This window comes from Nematolebias whitei, chromosome 1 (genome assembly GCF_014905685.2).
Source record: "Nematolebias whitei isolate Nwh7 chromosome 1, NemWhi1, whole genome shotgun sequence".
Lineage (NCBI taxonomy): Eukaryota > Metazoa > Chordata > Actinopteri > Cyprinodontiformes > Rivulidae > Nematolebias > Nematolebias whitei.
Genome location: NC_056498.1, coordinates 29,868,835 through 29,872,753, shown reverse-complemented (window position 1 = coordinate 29,872,753; position 3,919 = coordinate 29,868,835). Strand labels below are relative to the sequence as shown.

Below are 3,919 nucleotides of genomic sequence, written 5' to 3'. Positions count from 1 at the left end.
ACACACACACACACACACACACACACACACACACACACACACACACAAAAAACAAATCCAGTGAGAGTAAATGTCAGTTTTCCTGCAGAGTTTTTCTAGTATGGTCTTGACACAATTTCTTAAAATCTTCATCATAATGTGCATCATCTTCCAAACTAACTGCTAGAATCTGTTGAAGCAATTTTCTGATGGAATTTTTTGTCCTTTTTGCAAAATGTCTGCATGTTTGCATCCATTTTATTTAACTCAAACCAATAAAAACATGCTGAGGAGTGGAAAAAAAAAATCATCACTTAAATTTAAAAAGTACTAATGTTTTCCGCAGTATTTTAAATATTATTCCAAAAGATTTTTTATAGTGTATAAAATGGGTTTAACATCAACCCTTCATTAAAAGAACTAAGAAACGTCGAAATTATGGGGCCAGTTTCTGGATGTTAATTTAATTTGAAAAAAAGTTAGCTAAATTAGTATTTATGCGTCATAATAACTCTTTTAATTAGGTAATTTAAATTATAATTTAACAAGCTATAAAAAAAATTTACAGTGTAGAAATGTCAAAAGTCAGCTGCATGCTCTGACAGGAGCTTGTTTTCTGTAAATTAACACAAAAATTGAGTTTTGATCATTTGCATATGGCTGTAACTGCACAGTGAGTCAATAATTTTATAGTTTTTTTTTAACCTAACTGACCTACTTTAAATTGAAATATCCGTCAAACTCGGTCACTCTTGGCCCAGGTATCGGTACATTCACATGATGTGATTGTAAAATAAATAAACATGATACTTAAATGTATTAGAGCTGAGTTTTTACAGTAAAGTCATGAGTTTATCACACTTGTTTCATAATGGTTCTCTGAAACTGTGCCTCAAATTACATCATGTCGGTGAAACCCTGAAGGATCTTGGACGTGAGCCAGTTTGTTCTTCAGAGTCACTTCAGATTCTTGTTTTCCATTTTAGGAAACCAGAAAAGACAGAAATGTTACAGTTTGACAGTAGATTTCAGTCTAAATCTGAAAAAACGGGGCATATTAGCTAAAAATGTGCTGTCTCTTCTTTGTCCCTCATCATGGAGCCAAGAGGGAAATTGGAAGCACCCTCTGTCCGTCCGTCCACTTCTTCTTGTGAGCATAGATTGAAAAACAAGTGAGGTGCCGACCTTCATTTTGGTTTGTGGCTGCTTCTAGGTGTAAAACATTTCACTTTTAAAGTTTGGATTGCTAGGTCAAAATCCAAGATGGGTGCCACCATATATGTAAACCATCCACCCTGATCATTTGAGAAAACTGCTTCCTATTTTTTTATAATGCTTAAAGGTATAGTTTCCTCAAATGATTGGGGTGGCCAAAAGTTAATATTTGGTGGTCAAGACCACCGTTAGCCACCCCTTGCCTCCACCATTCACCTGCTGGTGGATAAGATTGCTCCCTCCTCTCGCCAGGATCCATAAATCTGCACCACCTCAGAAAATAAAAAAAACGACCTCTGTTCTTCTCCACGGTGTAACTCCTACCCACTTGAATATCTCTCACTGAAAACATTAAGCTTTTATTGCATTCCCTGTTCACTTCCTGTCCATAAATACACTCATCTCAAAAAACATTCACTGTTCAAATCTGTGTGACGGGGACATCGACGTAGCTTGTTTAATTTGTGTGGAGAGTTCCTTGGTCTTCATGCTGTCTGTTGCTTGGTGGTGGACCATACTACTGATGGTCTGGGAGCTACCAGAACAAGTGTTCATGGTTTGATGGGTTTGGGTCATTTGGCACTCGGAACCCTCCCAGGTGGATCTTAGAATCAGAATAAGCTTTATTATCATTGCACCATAGTACAGTACAGTGAGATTATGTTTGTACAGTCGTTCGAAAGATGGGCGGAGTGCACGATGCTGCTGCTCCTAAGAGCATGGCCCCTTATTCTTTAGATAGAAAAGGGGATAGGCTATGAGGAAAGGATAGTGGTATTACAAAAAAGATCTCTTCACACCTTGTCCTTAACAGAACACGGTTTAAGACAAAATAAACCCTCTACCAGCACGCACATTTATAAACACATTACATATGCATATGATGGCAAGACAGTGACATTTATCCATGAAGCACTTCCAGATAGCACCATAGTCCTGATAAGATGTTGGTGTCAGCCGGTACAGCTCTGATGAGCATTCACAGAAGTTGGTGGGGGGGGGGGGGGGGGGGGGGGGTTTTGATCAGAGCCTTCCTTAGTTTACACACATCCCAGGAGAAATTTGATACGTCGGCATGCTTCAAGGCCAAACAGGGGAGTCAGATTCAGATAAGCCACAGTTGTTGATTTTTTTCAGGCATACTGTTATTTCTCGTCAGCCTTGAGTTCTGCTGGTACTTTCGATCCAAAATGGCCAATTAGTGGGCATTCCACTGGTCCGTGCTTATTAGCTCCCTCCAAGGTTGTCCCAAACATGCTGGCGAGTCCCAGAAGCCACAAGTGGCCTGCGATTTTCACAAATTGTTTCCATCTTACGATTGAGCTCGTAAATCAGCTGATTTTGAGTGCTCGAAGCACGAACCAAACCTTCACATACACTCGGCAGCTTTGCCATGGCCAAAACTGCTGCCACCATCTTCTTTAAGAGCTGATAACATACAGTAGGTGTCCGCCGGTGCCAAACAGCAGAAACCTCTTCTATCATGATTCCAGTGATATACACAATAATGATATTTAACAATGTGGCTTCTAAAGGTAATGGATGGAGCTTCAAGGGGTGAAGACACATGTACACACACTTTTGAGCTTTTATATATATGCAATTTAAAACAAATTTCCCCCCATTAAACTTTTATTATGATTTTTTTAGGATTTATTGTTTTGAATCAAACTTAAACTCCAATCAAATTCCAGATTGGGGGGGATAAAAAAAACCGAGGGGTGAATACTTTCGCAACCCACTCTATCTTGGGTTTGGCAAAGTCCCATCACGGTTTCTTGGTGGCAGGAAAAAGTGAGCAACAACAGGAAATATTACACGTCTGTGTGAGGGTTCGTTCCATCTCTGTGTTCGCAGAAACTGGAGAAGGAAAAACTTCAGCACAGTCAACTTTAAGTTGCTTTAATTCCTGCGTGTTGTTTTAAATCACAACTATTCAAACGTTCACAAACTGAGCTAAACCCCTGTGACCCCTCCTGTGTTTCCAAGTGAAGGATAGGAAATAAAACCACACTGAACTGGGGAGCTGCATCATGTGCTGCTATTGGACTTTGGATCATTGAAAAAAAAGAAACAGCTCAACATTTTCCAATTCCTGTTTCCAGAAAAGCAGCCAGCAGTGAAAACTTGGTGTTTGAGAGGAAATAAAGCAGGAAGATTGTGCTTTGGTTAAAGAAATAATTTAAAATACAACAGATGGAAACAAACAGTGCAAATCGTCTTATAAAGATCAGAATCCATGCATTTTGAACATTCTATGTCTGTTCAAAGTTTTAACTTTTAATTGGTGTCAATTTACAGATTTTTTTTTTTAGTAAGTGGTTTGGATTTGTTTCATTTGAACGCATCTTTTTAAATTATCTTCATTTAAACTTGTTAGCCTCTCATGTTTTTTATGTACCCAGGTAGATTTGTGCTGGGAAAACTTCTTTACAGCCAATTGAGAGTGGAATATTCAAAGAGTAAAAGCCTTTTTACATTTATTACCTTCTGTCACTTTTCCTGGCTTAAAGTGGCGCTCTCATTAATGCGTTCAAGAAGACAAGACGCCAACATCGCCGTCCTCATTTTTCACAAATGGGAACAATTTACCCAAACTAATATTGCTACAGGAACTAACCTCTACCCTCTGCATTTAAACAAAGCTAACTTGGCTTGCTGAACTGAGGCAGAGACTTAAAAAGTGCTTTTTGAATCGGTTTATGCTAACAAAGTCAATAAATCA

The 3,919-nt window shown here is 38.7% G+C and overlaps 1 protein-coding gene across 1 annotated transcript in view; it reads left to right on the top strand.

Annotated features, from left to right (window-relative positions):
* Window positions 1-3,919, top strand: part of acap1 (ArfGAP with coiled-coil, ankyrin repeat and PH domains 1) — a 45,305-nt gene that overhangs the window by 20,178 nt on the left and 21,208 nt on the right. The window contains 1 exon segment of the mRNA XM_037683525.1: window positions 1,983-2,014. Within this exon segment, the coding sequence (XP_037539453.1) occupies window positions 1,983-2,014 (32 nt within the window).